This window comes from Acanthochromis polyacanthus, chromosome 17 (assembly GCF_021347895.1).
Source record: "Acanthochromis polyacanthus isolate Apoly-LR-REF ecotype Palm Island chromosome 17, KAUST_Apoly_ChrSc, whole genome shotgun sequence".
In the NCBI taxonomy this organism is placed as follows: domain Eukaryota; kingdom Metazoa; phylum Chordata; class Actinopteri; family Pomacentridae; genus Acanthochromis; species Acanthochromis polyacanthus.
The window spans coordinates 6,121,008-6,137,774 of record NC_067129.1 but is presented as its reverse complement, the minus strand read 5'-3'; the positions used below and the strand labels follow the sequence as shown (position 1 = coordinate 6,137,774).

Here is a 16,767-nt window from a genome sequence, read left to right as displayed (position 1 = left end):
TTCAGTTCATTGTCTTCATGCAGACGCAAGCGTGTTGCAAGTCTGTACTTTGTTACGCTCGTTGTGATTACCTTTAGTGATGTGGATCTGCTAGTTCTTCTAAACCAAATATGGCATCCTAACTGTGATGTACTATAAAATCTCACACGTGTCTTTTCTGAAGCCTTTTAAAATATATCAAGGTGGAAAAGCAATGATTTCAAAAGCTAAGTCTGCCTTCTGCACATTCTTTCAGCATTTTATTAATACCCCAACTTTTTCTTGGGTACAGAGACGCCTCAAAAAGAGTCATTTAAACACAAGGTTATGTAGTCAAGACTTTTAAGCCTCGTTTTATAGATATTACCTTGAAAATTTCTGTTATCACCGAGTTTCTTGCAGTTTTTGGTTGGTTTTAATGGTGCGTCATTCCTCTAACCCCAGCTGTCTGCTGTCTGTGCTCTTCTCATCTCTTTCTTCTGCTCTCTTTGAGACCAATGCTCTTATGCCCTGAAGTCAGCAGACATGACAACTTCACCAGAGCAGACAGTAGGCAGTGGTTTATGCAAGAGCCAACTTTCACGGTCTAATGAAGATTTTCTACTTTTGTTCTTGACGTTTTCTTAACAGGGCTTGTCTTCGGTTACGACTGCAGAGTACCGTGTTACTCAATCATTTATTGCTGCTGCCCACTGGCCGCTTTGCTGTCCATGTCTCTACTGATTTGGCCAAAATGAGAGCCAAGGAGGGAGCAGCTTTGCTTCAGATTAATATTAATGGACGTGCTTCTTGTCCCTTTGCAGATTTTATTGAGTTTTTAGCGATGAAAATGGATGCCAGGCCTCGTTATTTAATCATCCTCGCTCTTGGTATTAATCATTTAGTTGCTCAAGGGACAAAACATAATAAAGTTGACTCATATATTGAGCTACACGAGGGCTGCCCTCATCTTATATGTTTAACTTTATTCCATAATTTATCGTTTTCACGTTTTTTTCACCACGCAGTTATTGCCAAGGATGCGATAGCTAGACATCGCTATGTGCGTTGCTCAATTGAGATGGCTTTTGAGAAGACACGCAACGTTTGTGGGGTTACATAGCAGCCACTGTACACTGCGCGCACCAGGCAGCTGTACGCATGTCAAGTAAAGTAACACCCAGTTATTCTCTCAAGATTATATCATGATAAACAATTAGATGAGGCTCAAGCAGTGTCAAGAACACATATGTGGATAATTCTGATGAGAAAATATTGTTTAAAAATATGAGGGGAGTTGCTTCCCCAAGTGAAGGAGTTCAAGTATCTCGGGAAATTGTTTACAAGTGATGGGAAAATGGAGCAAGAGATGGACAGGCGGTTTGGTGTGGCGTCAGCAGTAATGCAGGCGTTGTACCAAGCCGTCGTGGTAAAGAAGGAACTGAGCTACAAGGCGAAGCTCTCGATTTACCAGTTCATCTACATTCCAACTCTCACCTATGGTCATGAGCTCTGGGTAGTGACCAAAAGAACAAGGTTGTGAGTACAAGCGGCTGAAATGAGCTTCCTCCATAGGGTGGGTGGGCCTTAGAGATAGAGTGAGAAGCTCGGACATCCGGAGAGAGCTCGGAGTAGAGCCACTGCTCCTTCGTGTCGACAGGAGTCAGTTGAGGTGGTTTGAACATCCGATTCAGATTCCTGCAGGGAGACTTCCTTTGGAGGTTTTCCGAACACATCTGCCTGGGAGGAGACCCTGGGGTAGACCCAGAACTCGCTGGAGAGATTGTATATCTCGTCTGGCATGGGAACGCCTTGGGATCCTCCAGGATGAGCTGGAAAGCGTAGCTGGGGGGGAGGGACCTGCTTCGTCTGCGGCCTCCGCCACCGGCCCTGGACGAGTGGAAGAAAATGGATGGATGGATGGATGTTAATAAATAAGAACGAATGTCTGCTGGTACTTAAAAAGTCTCAAGGCACAAAAAATAGTATTAAAATTATGTCCTTAATAACTGAATACTTTTTGCATAGCGACTTGACAGTGTGATGGAAATAGATGCCATACATTCTGCATCATCCGTATTTTAATTTAACCAGCACCTATAGAATGCAAGGACAGGTGCAGTAAATGAATCCTGCACTACCTACGTCAGTTTATAGAGGTTGGAAACGCACAAATGCATACATACTGTGCATCCAAACAGACAATCAGTCAATAAAGTACTTTTTTTTGTGAAGGCCAAATCCTGTGTCTGCTGTCAACAGAATCTAAAATCCATACCTATTCATTCTAAGTTGTTAATAAGCAGGAATGCACCAGATCCAGATGGTACTTATCTATGAAAACATGTATAGACCTTTATCAATCCTCAACATTTCCTGTTTCCTGTCCTCTCTCTCTCTCTCTCTCAGATGGTTACACTACAGACGACATTGAATTCTACTGGCGAGGAGGAGATAACGCTGTGACAGGGGTGGACAAGATTGAACTGCCCCAGTTCTCCATCGTGGATCATAAGCTCATCTCCAAGAATGTTGTCTTCTCCACAGGTAAAGTTATTGAAAAACATCATGAAAGTCACAAAAGAGTCAAACTTCCATTCTCTTTGCATAAGTAAACACTTTCTATTGTCCTTTTGTGCTGTTTTCAAGAAAAGTCTCACAGTTGTATGGCTCTTAGAGATTTTATATTTCATTCTAAACTGTACTGCTGCAAAGAAGGTGCTGTGGCGATGCTTACTCACTTTGGTCTTATCGATATAAAAAGTGATGTGCATTAATTTCCAGAAATGCAAAATGTCATGCAAATGCACAAACACATACAAACCCTTGAATGAAGCTCTGTCCCGGGAGACAGAAGACACCATGACTTATTTAGCAACAGTGGGGAAAAGGAAAGAAAAAAGAATGCTGCCTGATACAATCAAATATTCATCTCTTCAGCATTTTCATATTCATGAATTTGTCAGGCAAGCGAGCATTTGTAAGCGGGACTGTGGTTCTTCTGAATTTACTTTCTGGGGTAGCTACTGTACTGAATAAGAACATAAAATAAATTTAGAGACTCTACCAGTGAGAGCTTGTTTTTGTCTGCAGGGGTCACATATTCCAAATAAACCTGTTAATTACATAATGCTTACCTAGGATAGGACAATGGCTGTGCATGTGTATGTGTGTTTTTGTACCATTAACATGCAAGTAAGTTTATCTCCCTGCGGTGTGCATGGTTGTACTACCTTATACAGTGATACAATAGATGGGGGATTCCCTTTTACAGTGCTGTTGGTTGCAGAATGCAGGAACCATCCTGGGAGTCACTGAGAAATGCAAACATCAGCAGAACTTTCTGGGCATTTCTCCAACTCAAGTGTCATGTTTCAACCCAAGGATGAGCAATGTCATTGCTGCCTTTATGAATAATAAATATGCACCATTGGGCCTCCCTATTATTATTTTCTTCCTCGTTTCATGAGTACTTCAGCGATCATCCCTGTGTCTCATGTTAACATTAGCTAATTGAAATCGCAGATCTAAGTGATAAGCCTGGTGAATTGTCAGCTGACTTCATTAAAAATGGTTATCTTCTGCATGACTTTTCAATAAACTGTGCATTGTAGCTCTTCTTGTGGTGCCATCCCTCCAATCTGGAAGTAATTTGGTTGTGCAACTCAAACCAAAACACAGCCAATTCCCTAAAGAGAGAAATGTGTGTGATGATAAAAGTTACCAAAACCCTACTGTGGGCTTTCTTCAAATAGAGCCCAAAAAAATTCCTCAGACAAGGCATCAAACCTCCAGCAATACTGTGTATAGAGGAAAACAGGTAAATCTGAAGAGTGCTCAGTTCAGCAGAGACAGCTCACGTGGCTTTTTGTCTGAGTGCATTTGCCGTAGACAACCCAAGGCCCAGTTATTATGTTGTAGATGAGCCTGAGAAGCCCAGAGCATAGTTGCTTTTGTCATCAACATCTTGTGTTATAAAGAAAAAAGGGCTGCTGAAAAAGTGTCGACAGTCGACAGCTTCACAACTTAGTGTAGTATCAGTTTTCCAACATTGTATTAAACTGTAGTCCTGAAATCCACAGAAAACTAACAAAAAGAAATGTTATTGAGGAATTAAAGGTGAGGTCTGTGATTGTGGAACTACTAAATATATGGGTCAAAGTATAATTGCGTGACTTTTTGTGTCATAGTTGATGTTTTTGCTGTTTTCAGGCCTAAAATCAACATGGCCACCTATAACCAAACACCACATGGCATTTTTACAGAAGGATTCTTCTATAATATTATATATACAATTGAGTAAAATTGAAATTGAAAGTTTTTCTACTGATATTGTAGTAAACCTGTTGACATGCCTTAAATCCACACTTGACTCACACACTATATTAAATAACTCAGAAAGCCTTGGAGTCTTGCCAGTCTGTTCTTCAGGAGGAAGTGACATCATGTGGAGCAGGTCATGTGATTTGGAATCAACACTTCCTTGAGAGGTGTTTTTGTAACGGGTAACTTAGTTGAAAGTGATTTCTCAGACACAGATACAGTTTGTTAATTTCCATCTAACATTTTATATGTTTCCAAAAGAGAAATATATGTCATGATTATCTCAACTTAATCAAAAGAACACAATCAAAACTATTTTTAATAAGCTAATTTTATTAATGTTTAGCTTAGTAGAAGGTGGTTGTCACTAAATTCAGACAATTATTTAGTTGACATTTGAGTGATATCATGTAGGGTTTTTTATTGATAAGTGATTGTTTCCATAATAAATAATTATGGAACTTGTAAAGACATGATCATAATGAACATAAAAAGCTTTTTTTTTTTTTTTACTTTTAATAAAAACGTATACAAGATATATCCCATTCACCTCAAAAATCCCTCAATTATATATTGACCCATATACGCATAGTTAACATGTTCCAGATTTACTGTCTCTCCACACCCCCTTTCTTCCCATTTTTAGTAATTTAACTGTCCTCTCAAAACCACAAATGTCAATCTCAGAGCAACACTAAAGAAAAGTTAGTTAGGTGAATAGAATCCCTGATCTGAGAACCATGAATGTGTACACTGATGGTCCTGGCAATTCATCAGGTAGATGATGAGACACAAAATATATTAGGAGATCACTGTAATCATGAGGATTTATCCTGTTCTTCCTCATGTTTCAATTTTTGCCAGTTTTTCTACTATTTTCCATTTACTGATACTCAATATTTGCAAAAAAGCCAGAAATTTTCAGAAATAGCCTCAAGGTGGCACTAGATCGAAGGTCACACCATCACCAAAGCTAAGATTTGTCCTCTGGGGACCATGAATGTCGAAATCATTGCAGAGATTTTTCTCACTGGACCACAGTTGTGGATTGGCAGACCAGCATTGGCATCCACAGAGCCACATTACCAACATAACTTGTTTGTAAGTTGTATGTTATGTAGTGAAGTATAAAAGAAAGAGCTAACCTCTGAATAACTCTCCTAAGATGTTTTCCTTTGAGAGGAAGCTTGTTTCAGCCTTCAGTCTTTTGAAGCTCATTTTGTGGTTTCTGCCTTTGGCACTATCTCTTTTATCACTGGAAGGTTTGGGACCGTTCATTTTTACCCTGACAAGCCAGTCGGAAAAAGCAAACAGAATAACATCAATTATAACAACAAAGACACTTTTTTTTATTTTGAGTCTGTGCAAATATGTGAACGCATGAAAGCACTTGGTCAAACTGATCTGCAAACAGATTCATGCAAATTTAGACACATTTTACAGTTTGTAATCATTCCATCAAAAACATCAGTGTCCACCCATGAGAAACGTTTGAACCCGTTTATGTGATGAATTCTGAACCTGGGATTAATAACTGGGTGTAAAAAGTTTCTGATTTCAACTTTAGAAACTTGTATTCTTGCCCTTTATGCCCAGGAAGCATTTCATCAACAAGCCTGACTTTCAAGTAAGTTGCTCGCTGCCTAAATTTAACCATAGATTTACCAAGGTGGAACCATTAACTTGTACTGTCTCCACACATTCTAAAACATGCAATGTACGGCACAGTTGCTTCTAGAGAATTATCAGAGCACACATTGTCCTGGATGCCTGATATCTGTGGTGAATATTGTGCAAATTTCACACCAACAGCTATTTTCTCACCCTGTCTCCTCCTCTCCTACAGGTGCTTACCCTCGGCTGTCCCTGAGTTTCAAGCTGAAGAGAAACATCGGGTACTTCATCCTGCAGACGTACATGCCTTCTATCCTCATCACCATCCTCTCCTGGGTCTCCTTCTGGATCAACTATGATGCTTCTGCTGCCAGAGTGGCTCTAGGTGAAGCACATACAACAATGAATACAGTGACAAATGTGGGGAATAAACATTAGTTTTGCAGCTTGGGTGCTGTATCAAATATAAAGGTGATCATAGATGCACTGTTCATTACTTTTAATGGTTTCCAGTTTTCATTGTGTCTTCCCATTTTTACCTCTTATTGTTTTAATTGCTATGTGATGTGTCCTTATGCCATTATGCTATGCAACCATCTTTCACAATCACTGTGGGTGTTAACAGGGTCAGATATCCATCAAGTCCTGCTTCAGTCCACTGAGGTGTAATGATGGATGACCAGGCTGACTTGTTTCCACTTTGACTTCTCTGTGCTTCTCCAGAAGTCACAATTCCCCCCCCCTAGTCATCCGCGATTATGTAAACCCCCTTGTAGCCCGTGAGGTTTGGATTGAGCTTCTCTGTGTTTATCAGAAGCTCGCTTTTTACCCAACTCCAGCCACCCGGCTTCATCCATCCTTCTACCCATCCCTCGCTTTAGTCGACAAGGCAATTTCGCTGATTGACGACTGAGCTACATTTAGTGATCCAGGGGGAAGGCATGCATGGGATTTGATGAAAAAAAAGGTAATGTTCCATAATGGAGGCAGGTCAACAGAATTGGGAAATGTTTGGTCTCCCCCCTTTCTACACCAGATTCAGGCACCACTTTATTCTGACCTGGTTTCAGGCATTAAAACGGACCCGTAATGGCTGAATCACATGGCCACTGTGCGCTGCAATCCTTTGTTGTTATTGTTAAGCTTTTTGCAGCAACAGCTTGGGAAAATTGCCTGAATCCTATTTTGAGCGTTGGTCACCTGACAGCTTTGTGACAGATGTATAATAATTTAGTAATTGTTTACTGCTTCTCCATAGCAATTGCCTTAAACAATGACGTGTGCTTTCAGACTGGAACGTACAGGTGCATGTGGGAGGATTCTATAGGAGCTCTGAATGCAATTATTTAAGCATGCATGGAAAAGTCATATTAAAGCTTTACAATCTGGCTTACCATGCTATTTATTATTCCTGTGTATTGATAACACTGTTGGAGGCACGCTGTGTTCGAGAGCCAGCGCTTTGCTAAAAATGACAAAAATATGAAATGGGAGGAAGAGTTAGCGTGCCACTCATAGTAAGCACAATCTCAACGCATTGATATGCACAGTCAATCTGACAGCAACTGTTGCCACAGCTTGCTGGGTGAGGCTTTTGAAAACTGTCTACAACTTTTCTCAGTAGGAGTTCTCCACTAATGAATAAGATCAAGGTTGACATCTGAATTTCAAATTGCAGCACCACTTGAAGTGCACGTCTTTTACCTTGTCTCCCAAAGCATGTTTTAAAGTCATGGGGGTAAAGCCCTTCATTTTCATTGATCCTGGCAGGCTTAATCAAGCACAGGAATGGCATCAAGTTGATCACAAAGATGTCTTGCTGTCAGGAGGATTAAAACTGTCACACATTCAGTCAGTAGCAGTACAGTAAGTCAGGCTTGGAGCATTTCATTTAATAGAAAAGAAAAATACAAGATCTAACTTTATACGTCCCCCTTTTACTTGAGGTTATTACATTTAACTTTGCACACTGTAATATGGTCTCTCTCCACCAGGTATTACCACGGTGCTCACCATGACGACCATCAACACCCACCTGAGGGAAACTCTTCCCAAAATCCCATACGTGAAGGCCATCGACATGTATCTCATGGGCTGCTTCGTGTTCGTGTTCATGGCTCTGTTGGAGTACGCCCTGGTAAACTACATCTTCTTCGGTCGGGGGCCTCAGCGTCAGAAAAAGGCAGCTGAGAAGCTGGCTACAGCCAATAACGAAAAGATGAGGATGGATCCCAACAAGGTAACACTTTGGTAGCTATAGATCAGCTTAGATCTAAAAAAAAAAAAAGATATGTTATTCCCAAAATCAACATCATCTTCAGAAAAACAACAACTGCAAGTGTGTAGATGAATCTACATAGAAACAAACACATTCTCTACTCGAGCTCCCATGTGCTCACATTCCAAGCTAAAGAAGTTTTCTTTGTTCTGGCTTCATGGAATCACATGTTTTCTTTACTTTGCAGTGCAATCTTAATTTAATTATTCACAAAGCTGTCTAAGGAGCTTAGAATAATTAGAAGCAAAGAAAAGAAATGTCACCACTTCAAATGGAGGGTTGACCTAATGTTTCCTGCCTTCACTGTGCTAAGTAAAGCCAACCTAATAAGCTTGTACTATCCCTGTTTGAAAGCCAAATGTGACACGCTGCCAGCTGAAACAGAGAAAGAGGGTCTCTGAGCCACTTGGCTCTTTGTCATGATAAAGAAAGAGTTGCATTCACTTTTCCATTTTCTGTTCTCAGTGGAAATTAACTAAATGCTCGCTAGCAGAGATGCAAATGGGCATCATAAGATGGCTGCACATGGACTGCTAATATTTTTATTCAGTGCAAAATGCAGAGGAGAGCTGAGCAGAAAAATGGCTGCATAAATATCCTGTGACATCAAGTGAAGGCAAAGGAAGGAATTGAAACTAAAGTCATTTAAATTCTCTACAGAGTGTTTAGTGTTTTGGTCTTTATTCAATAGCAAGACAGGAGTTGTACCCTTTAAACTGTGTAGTTAATGTCCATAAGCATTTGCAGTTATAAACACAATAATCTAATTACTTCATTAAATTTACATTGTAACCAACATGCAATATCCTCCTACAAAAATGCAGCCCTTCCACCAAACTAAAGAAATTTTGTTCTGTTTTAATTGCACTTGCAGTGGCTTGTGGGGAATGTAGTTGGCAGAGATGATACTCTGTATGCAAGAATGAAGCAAAGAGATCTCGATGGCCATGACTCCATGTGGGAACCGATCTTTGTGGATGACGCAGCAATTGGACTTGGTGATCAAAAGAATAAGGTACTGCAGAACCCTGGGTCAAAAATGCAAAAGAGCTACTTTATTTTTGTAGCCATAGTTGTGCTGTTTCACAGAAGCGCTGAACTTCATATTGCAGTAAACAAATAAGCCCACAGCGAGTAAAAATTTTGACAGGAGAAACGAAAATGTCCCGAAACTACTTGAGGTTCAGGGAGTTAAACTATTATAACAATTAGAATTTAAACATTAAATGACATTAAAAACAGTAATAATTAATTAATAATGACATTATTATTGTTATTATTATTACTATTATGTTTCGAAATGTTTTAAAAAGGTGGAAATTATTTATCACAATAAATTAATTGATATTATTTTATTTATTATTCTAATTATTGTTATGATTATTGTTATTGCATTTGTTGTAATAGTTAATTAATATATTGTAACAAATAATTCTACCTTTTTGAAACATTTTGAACATAATAATTATTATTATTATTATTATAGTTATTTAATGTTATTATTATTATTATTATTGTTATTATTATTATCAATATATTGTGACAAATAATTTCCATCTTTTTGAAATTCCATTTGAAATACTGACATATTAAAGCACCAAATGATATTAACACACTAGAAAATCTTGACTCCTTTCCTCGGGCAGATGGACCCACATGAAAACATCCTGCTGGGCACCCTGGATATCAAGAACGACATGGGCGTCTCAGAGCTGGCTCTGGGTCTCAATGACCCACGAAACACCATGCTGACATACGACAGTTCCACCCTACAGTACCGCAAAGCAGGGCTGGCCAGGCACAACTTTGGCCGAAACGCACTAGAGCGCCACATGACTCAAAAGAAGAGCCGACTACGGAGGCGCGCTTCACAGCTCAAAATCAACATCCCAGACTTGACTGATGTAAACTCTATCGACAAATGGTCGAGGATGATCTTCCCAACTGTTTTTTCCTTCTTCAACATTGTTTACTGGCTTTATTATGTCAATTAAAAGAGAGGGAAAAAAAGGGACATCAGTGAGGGCAAGAACAAACAGCAAGACATGTTGCTCATTTTCTTCTTTGTATCTGGTTTGTTTCATATTTCTGTGATCTTCTCACTGAATTACTGCATTCAGGACTGGATCCGTCATATCTTGGAATACTGCATTTTGCTGGCTAACACGTGAAAACCTTATAGAAGAGAGATTACAAAACATATAAGGTGCCTGTTCCTGAGTAATCGTTTCAAATGTTACATATTTTGTGGATTGTGTATCTTGCCATTTTTTAAAAATGTTTGCATTTTTTATGTTTTTGTTATGTTAGATTTACAGGAAGAACAAAAAAAAAAACAATTCATTGCCAAAACATCATATCAATTAGAAATTGACGTTATTTTGAATTTACTTTCACTGACACCACTTAAAAGTGCTGAAGCAAGATTCAGGTCAACAGGGTTTTCTAAGAATAATTCCATTTGAGAAACTAAATCTGTTGAATTCATTTCATGGTAACAATAATAAGGTGTGACACAAAGACCTGCAATTCACAATTTACAATAACTTTTCTTCTATTATAATGTACTGGGAGCACTACTTCATTTATTTCTAAGTGTGATCTCCGTTATTTCTAATACAGTTATTATGAGTAATATGAACTCGGACCCTTCCAAAACTTCCAGGTGTTCATTCAGATTGCACTCAACAGACCTGTTGGATAGTAAAAGTGCGGTAATGTAAAGAAGCAGAAAGCAAAATAGAGACAATTTGGATTGTCCTTAATGTCCACTGTGTCGACCTATGAAGAAAATGTGAGAAAGAAAAAGTCTAATATTTATTTTTAGCCACACTGGCTCTATCTATATATTATAACTACTAGTATGTCTTTGGGGAAGATTATATGTGAAGAAAGTAGTTTAGTATTTAAGCAACTTTATATGTAAATATGGAGTATATAGCATTTATTATAAGGATAATACGGCCCATGAAATTCCCTTTTCAGTTCTTTAATCTCACTTTCTTTTTTTAATCAGACAGTGCTGATTAAAAATTGCCCACAACTGCTAAAAAAAAGGCACTTTATTAACTCTGATTATTCTTTTGTGGTTTAAAACAAACACAGATAGTGGAGCCAGAAAGGACTCGAGAGGTCAGAATGCATAAAAGCACAAAAAACATCTATTCTCACCTACTGACAGCTTTATTTTATTAATGATTTTGTGTGATGATGATTTCTCTTCTAGGTTTATATGCTGTATCTGCCTCCCAAGCCAGATTTTTTTATAATTAAAATGAATTCTTAGTAATGTATTGCATCCACATTGAAAAAATAGATCCGTAATCACAAAAGGCGTCAATCCAAATGGAATTTCTTGCAGATTACAGATTATTTCCTACCACTGCTGTGCTTTTGACTGTAAGGTCACAAGTTGGGTTTTTTAAGTGGTTTTGCACACGACTCCTTCAAAGCCATAGAGGCTGTACCGTAGTTCTTCTAATACCTGGTGCTTACGGGGGTTGTCTTCAGAGGAACTTTATTATTGATATTATCACACGTTTCAGTTACAACAAGGTTAAAATGTCAAAACCAAACATAGGGCTGAAATACACCAGAGTGTCATATATCCACCCCCGCTCTTCCTCGTAGATCTGAAACACTGTCTGAATAAATGAACTGCGGCGTTATGGCCTCGTTAGAGAGTGAAACTGTCACGGGTTAGAGGTCCAGTTTCATTAAAAAGGTGATCACAATGAGTAGCAAGCGTGAACTTGTATCTACATGAGCATTTTTTTAAGGAAAGACGAGAACCTAAAACAAAAACTGGAGCCTTCATCTTCTTCGCCTCACATGCTTTTATTGAGTTTACTCAGAACAACAAAGATCTCATCACAAAGGCTTCATTTGAACCCTCAAACATTAATATTGTAATGTTTTATAAAAGTGTAGCCACATGACTCACTGCATGCTATGTACAGCAGTAACTCCTCCTGTTTTGAATCATCCTTTCCTTTCATTCAGCTTATGCTGTTTGTGTTTAACTCATCTCACAAATTAGCATATATATGTATGTAAGTGCAGATTAAAATATATGAAAAAGTGTGTCTGATGTTACAAATACTGATATTGAAAATGTTCTCTGAAAGGCATTTATCGGTAACAGTTCCGACTGTTTGAAGAATTTTTACAAGCACTGCCCGACAACTAAACTTTAAACACTGAGCACAGGTCTAAATAACACAAAAAAAGCCCGGTTCAGTTAAAACTGTGGACTTTTTCATCTCACTGATCACTTTCACATTGTGTTTCTAGTTCACATAGTAAGTGGATTGTTGTATTTTTTGAATAGTCTTGGCGATTCGTTTTATCTTCTCTGTTTCTAATAGACTTTTCTTTCAAACTTTGTTTTGTAAGTACGCTTAAAATCCATTCACAAAGGGATCGAGTCGGTGTATTCAGAGTTCTATTTAAAAAAAAAATCATTATTGGCATTGTAAATTTTGGGATCATGTACTAAAAAAACAATATTTAAATATGTAAATATCAGATAGTATATTAATAATAATACTAATTTGGAGCATATTATTCCTGTAAATAAGTACCTCTGAGCTTTCTACATAACAAACAAAACGATATTTCAGTATAATTTCTACACAGCGATATGAGAATGCGAAAGGCTGACGCGAAACTGTGTAAATAGTCTATTTTACAGTGTCACCTGATCACTTTTGTGTTTCTCTTTGCTCATCCATCGAGGCACACATCGTTTTTGTTTATTTTTTTGCCAAAATGTAAACATCTACTCATGAATGTAGTTGATATTCTTTTGCAGCATGTATTTGCTGTGATGTGTCAGCAAAAGTGTAACGATTTTCTTGGACCAATGATCAGCTAAATACAGCTTAATGTATGCCACCTTTTCAAAGACACACGCACACATACACACACTCAACACTAAGGGTGATAAAAAGGCAAGCGATGCCTTAACATCAGGCCCAAATTCAACCATCTCAGGTCAGCACAATTTACACCACTAACAACACCACAGATTCAATAATTGTACCTACGGAAAAAAGTAGCTTAGTGAGCTTGTTTCGGGTGTTTTTCTCGACAATTTGTTTGGTTTCTCTGTTTGACATGCATCCCATGATACTGTATACAGTACATACTTACAGTACTAACAGTATGGCACAGTTTTTCAGCATAGACGGAATATGAAACTCTTTGTAAAGTCTCTAAAAAATCCACCTCAGCCATAGATGTGTCTCAAGCTACCCGATATAAATATCTTTCTTAATCTTCTGAATAATACTGTATGTGGTATGACATGGTGTGTCTGAGTGTGAGAGTGTGTAGTCGGGTGTATGTCGGCCAGACAGTAATGTGTTTTCCAGAGCACACCGACAACTGGCAAGAAAGTTCTGCTTCATGAGTTCTACACTTTGGATATGTGTTTGTACTTCACAGCGCTTTTTGGTTTCATATATTTTTATACTTATATATTCCAGTGTAAAAAAAAAAAAAAAAACAACTAACAAACTGCAAACACTGTTGTTTGGCAAAACCTTGTACACCCGATTTTGGCAATTTTCATATTTATACTATACAGAATGACTACATTATCCTCGATGGGATACTGAGATCTTGTATGCTAATGGAATCCTTTCATAATACCTTGTGTAAAACTGCAAAAAAAAAAAAAAAATACATGGTTGTAGATGGTTTGAAAATGGCATTTTTTTTCTTTATTTCTAGAAAATTTCGATTTTTTTTAAAAAATGCATCAGACAGCAGAGTCTTCTCGGGAGAGTAGGGACAGACTGACATCCTAAAAGCCTAAATGACACATCTTGGTGACAGTGTATGTTTGCACACACTCACAGAAGAAGCCTTAGCCTCCTGCTGCCCCGGACTTTCACTCCGAGCAGCATCAATCCTTCGTACCCTCTCAACACCCTCCACCTTTGAAAAAAAAAAAAAATCCTTGTATGTGCCACTCACGAGAACATTCCCAGAAAACCCAGAGCTGTACCCTTCTCAAAGATAAGCCCTGTAAAAGTCAGTGTCTGTCTTTACTATGAAAAACCAATGGAAATTAATACATTGTCAATAAATATTGTATACAGTTCTAAATCGGTGTGGTTATTTGTCCTTTTGATTTAAGAAGCAACAAATGTAGTTTCCAGTATGTTCAAATGAGCACGTAAGAACATTTTCAGCACAAACACAGTGCCATATTTTTGTCTTTTGGGTCAATATGTGATTGTGGGACTTTTTTAACATAGTTGACAGGTATCATAGTTGGCACTGATGATTCATTTGCTGCTGGTGTAAAGCACTTTGTAAGATGTGTTTTGAAAAGCGACATATAAAGAAATGTTTGTTATTTTATTATTATTAATGTTATTATTAGCTGATAATGTTGAGATGGGGCCAGACCATCTGTCTGCTGCAGTGCTCCTCATTCGTTTTGTGGCTTATGAATGCCTCTGGCTGCTCATGCTAACGTCTTGTTTGGAAAGTCTCACCAAACAGCATTTATTGTGGCCAAATTAAAGTCTTAGCTAACTTTTATTTGTGCAGCTGATATGAAGATATTGAAACTTAAATCCCTTCTTAAGTTGCTGAGAATATAATCTTTCTTTTTTCAAACAGATCACAGCCATCTTGGCAGGAAGAGTTGCCAAGATAAGTTTGTTTTCAGCTAATGTGCGTGTTGTGTACAAGCTTTTATACAATGCAAAAAGGAAATTTGTAATACTGTACACATCGTGCCATGGCATACTCACAGCTGAAAAGACTACTTTGCTTCAATACCATGGTTTGAGAGGTTCGTACAAATTTATTTCAAAGTTTGTGACAAGTTCACTTTTATACTTACTGGCAGTCAGAGGGAAATCTGCTCCAAATCGCTGCTCGCTCATGCATTTGGATTTCAATTTCAAGGCTTCACATCACAGAGAGCTGAGTTACAAATTAAAATGTCACAACAAATTATAATATCTGGAATTCAGAGATGCAACTACTGTTAAAGTAATTTCGTTGTCGTCATATTCCTGCTGGGTTAACGAAGACAGAAAAAAAGATGTGTTCTTTTTTATTCATGTCAAAACAAAATAAAAAGTCCTTGGAGCAGGAACACTGCAAAGAAACTGTTTGAAAAGCATCTGTCTTTCACTATCAATTTATTAATTTTGACATATAGATATATTATTTCTAGATACAATAAAATGTGTGCTTTACATGCAGAAATTTGCCAAAAGATGTATCAAAAGCAGTTTCTTGTAGGGTAAAAAAAATATGAGAGTTCACTTCACTTTCAGTATCTCAAGATGAAATTGCAATTATTTAGAATATTCCACATGGCTGCACACTTACATCCAACTGAACTTCTAAAGAAATAATGCTGGGATGGATGAGATAAAAACAAAGCAAGGTGTTCAGTCAGCCCAGCTCTAGTTTCAGCTGCTAGTTTTCCGGCTTATATTACGTGTATTCAGTATGCATACAGTCATGTGGAAAAAGGTGCATCCCATGATAATTGTTGACTTTTCCGACATATGCGAACAGGCAAACATTTGGCGCTCTACTTACAGATGAAAGGTGATGGAATCAAAGCAGTGACACATAAAATTGGCACCTTGTAGTTATTTTCACACTATGACAGGTCAGTCACATGGGGGAAAAATACGAGCGTTTATCACACCTTTTAAACAGATAAAATTAGAATCAGTGCCACATTTGTTGCCAGTTATTAGAAGCTCCTTTGGGAACATCAGGGGCAATCTGTCTTAATTAACCTCTGACATCCAGGGTCTGGTGCTCTGTTTACTATTGAGGTGTGTGGTGTCATCATACCAAGACCCAAAGAGCTCTCTAAGGGTCTCAGAAAAAAAGAAGGAAAAAATATGGTTGTAGATGCTTCTGAGGTTGACAAGCGATTTATAATCATTCCCTTGTAAGAAAAACTATTGACAAATGACATAGATTCCAAACAACTGTCAATTTGTCAGAGAGTGGCAGAGAGTAGACCTTTGGATGCAAAATGAAATTTCTAAAAAAAAATTTTTTTTAACAAATTTCACCCCCAGGATCTGCAGGTAGCTGTTTTTGTTCAGAGCTCATGATCAGAGAGAGTTAGAGGTGCATTCAACTTGTATGTGAGGTTTACCCGCAAAAAGCTTTTGCTGTCTGAAAAGCACATTAAAGCAAACCTACAGTTGAAAGTATTTTTGGGATAAAATGCTTTGCAGGACTGTTGAATCAGAGAGTTGTTTGGTCACGGTGACATTCAACATGTTGGGGGTAGACTAAAGAGAGCTTCTCAGGCAAAGAACCTCAGTGGAGGAACTGCTATAGTTTGGGGCTTCACTGCCTCCCTCCGCAGCCTGCAATCACTGATTTAACTTTGGATCAATGGCTGCGATGGGATCGAAAATGGACAATGAATACAAGAGAACCTTCAACAAGCTGTTATTTCTTCAAGATTCTGAGGATCTCAGAGATGTACTGTCATTTTCCACAGAATGTTTTGACTGTTGTTAAAAAATAATTGAAAACGCTAATTTCCTTTGTGATAAAGCACGTCGTCTTTACCTGTAGGCACTAGAACA

The 16,767-nt window shown here is 38.1% G+C and overlaps 1 protein-coding gene across 1 annotated transcript in view; it reads left to right on the top strand.

Annotated features, from left to right (window-relative positions):
* LOC110967362 (gamma-aminobutyric acid receptor subunit beta-2) overlaps positions 1 to 14,287 on the top strand; it is a 69,410-nt gene extending 55,123 nt beyond the window's left edge. The window contains exons 6-10 of the mRNA XM_051937490.1: positions 2,368 to 2,505; positions 6,128 to 6,280; positions 7,890 to 8,134; positions 9,048 to 9,188; positions 9,820 to 14,287. Coding sequence (XP_051793450.1) covers positions 2,368 to 2,505; positions 6,128 to 6,280; positions 7,890 to 8,134; positions 9,048 to 9,188; positions 9,820 to 10,167 — 1,025 coding nt within the window. The 3' untranslated portion in view covers positions 10,168 to 14,287. The remainder of the gene's footprint in view (positions 1 to 2,367; positions 2,506 to 6,127; positions 6,281 to 7,889; positions 8,135 to 9,047; positions 9,189 to 9,819) is intronic.
* The last annotated feature ends 2,480 nt before the right edge of the window (positions 14,288 to 16,767 follow it).